Source organism: Entamoeba dispar, genomic scaffold (assembly GCF_000209125.1).
Source record: "Entamoeba dispar SAW760 scf_1105229460835 genomic scaffold, whole genome shotgun sequence".
In the NCBI taxonomy this organism is placed as follows: Eukaryota; Evosea; order Mastigamoebida; family Endamoebidae; genus Entamoeba; species Entamoeba dispar.
In genome coordinates, this window is record NW_001854391.1 from 1 (window position 1) to 2048 (window position 2048).

The window sequence follows — 2048 nt, forward strand, 5'->3', positions numbered from 1 at the left end:
TTTCATAGAACTACTCTGAGAAGGATCATAAGGACTACCATCTACAGTCTTACGACTAACAGAACGAGTATCAGTATATTCAAGTAGCTTACGACGATCTTCTTCAAGACGTTCATTTGCAATCTGTTCTTGAACTAAAGCAGTTAATTGAGCATCAGTAAAATCATAAGGTTCTACAGGAACTTTCTTTCCAAGCTTAACATTATACTTACCAGGTTTCAATTCTTCTACAATATTACCCTTCAAAAGAGATTTATCAACATCAACACGCATAAACTTAACATCATATTTTTTATTTCCTTTATTAATATTTCTTGATTTATTTTCAACAGTTTCAACATCACCACCAACAACATTAGCGACTATACTCTGCATTTGATTATTATTCAATAAACGATTATCGGTTGTATAATATTCATCAATGTATCTCCTAGTAACAGCATTTCGAAGAGCATTATCAAAACGTTCGGGAGTAGTTTCATTAAGTTGAATAGCCTTATTATAAATCAGCTGTTGATCTACATCATAATTTCTTTGATATTCAACGTTCATTTTATCTATATCCTTATCAAGAATATTAGATGATTGCAATAAATCAGTTAAGTTAAAAGTATTATTATTCATTTTATTCATGAGATCAGTAAAACTATCAACAAAATTACCTACACTAACACTGTTAATGGGAATTTTATAATCATTATCAACAAATATACTCTTTGCAACATCAACTCTTTTTTGTAATTGTTCAAAGAAATGACGATTAGGACCATATTCAAGAGGTCGATTTCTAGCAAATTGTTTAACAACTCTTGGAAATTCTTCATATAATTTACTCAATCTTTTCATTATAGTGGGATCATTTACAAATGAAGGTCGTTCAAGTTTAACATCACGTACACGAGTAGCAACAGGAACCAATATAGAAGCAGTTCCACTTCCTCCATTACCTCTACTAGGATTTATACCACCTAAAACATTAAAAGCGGCATTAGCTAATTCATTACCTCTACCAACTTCTTCTTGGATATCAGCAATTAAATTTATAACAGGGGACATATCTCGCATCCTTCCTTCATTATATTTTCTAATATTACTAGCAATAGCTCCAAACTTAGCATCAAAACGTCGTTTAGCCCCAGCTCGCATAGCAGGATCAGATATACTTCTAATATATTGAGCAACTTGATTTTCATTAATATAAAAACGATTACCCATCAACTTCGTTATTTCACTAATAAGTTTCCATTTATTAAATGTGACTTGATCACTTTCTTGCTTATAAACTTCTTGACTCATTTTTCTATCTATCTGAGGAAAGTTCTTCTCCAAATAATCAAAATCACTAGCATATGTTTTATTTTCATCTTCTAATACTTTAATACGCTCATTACTTTGATCAATACGCAGATTAAGCCTATCCAAAAAATTATTAATATTTTTAAGCTCCGCATTATACAAATCAGGTTGTTTAACTCTCATTTCATTTATACCAGCAATAATACCATTAATAAGAGTTTGCATAATACGTTGCTCATTTTTAGAAACATAAATAGCATTAGAAAGAGCATTCAAACCAGCATTATACATACGATCACGTGCATTCATAGTCTTATAACTTTTTTCAATTTCTTCATTCATTTTTCCAATAGTTCCATTTATTGCATTTATATCATTACCATATTGACCAAGCAATTTTTCAAACTCGGGTATACGAGAAACAATCGGTCTCATATCATTAAGTATACTAGTCATCTCTTCAATTAACCTTTCAGAATAACCAAATCGATGTCGTAAAAATATATTATAAGACCTAAGATCTTCTTTAGTAACAAATTGTTGTTGATTACGCTTTAATTCTATATTCTCCTTTTCAAGTATATCTATACGCCTTTGATTATCTCTAATCTTACGATTAATTTCTTGACGTTCAAGACCACCAGCTTTTATTTGATCTCTAATATGTTTATTCTCCTTCTTAAGATATTTTATTTTTTTATCAATTTCATCATTATAATCATCATATGTAATAATATTAGGAATATATTGAT

The 2048-nt window shown here is 29.7% G+C and overlaps 1 protein-coding gene across 1 annotated transcript, besides 1 other annotated feature; it reads right to left on the reverse strand.

Annotated features, from left to right (window-relative positions):
* On the reverse strand, nucleotides 1-1752 carry EDI_163630 (uncharacterized protein; the record flags this gene model as incomplete). Its single annotated transcript, XM_001737811.1, has 1 exon — nucleotides 1-1752. A coding segment is annotated over one exon (1752 nt), but the record flags the coding sequence as incomplete, so codon positions are not given.
* Nucleotides 1421-1442: a sequence feature (AT_rich).
* Nucleotides 1753-2048: the final 296 nt, after the last annotated feature.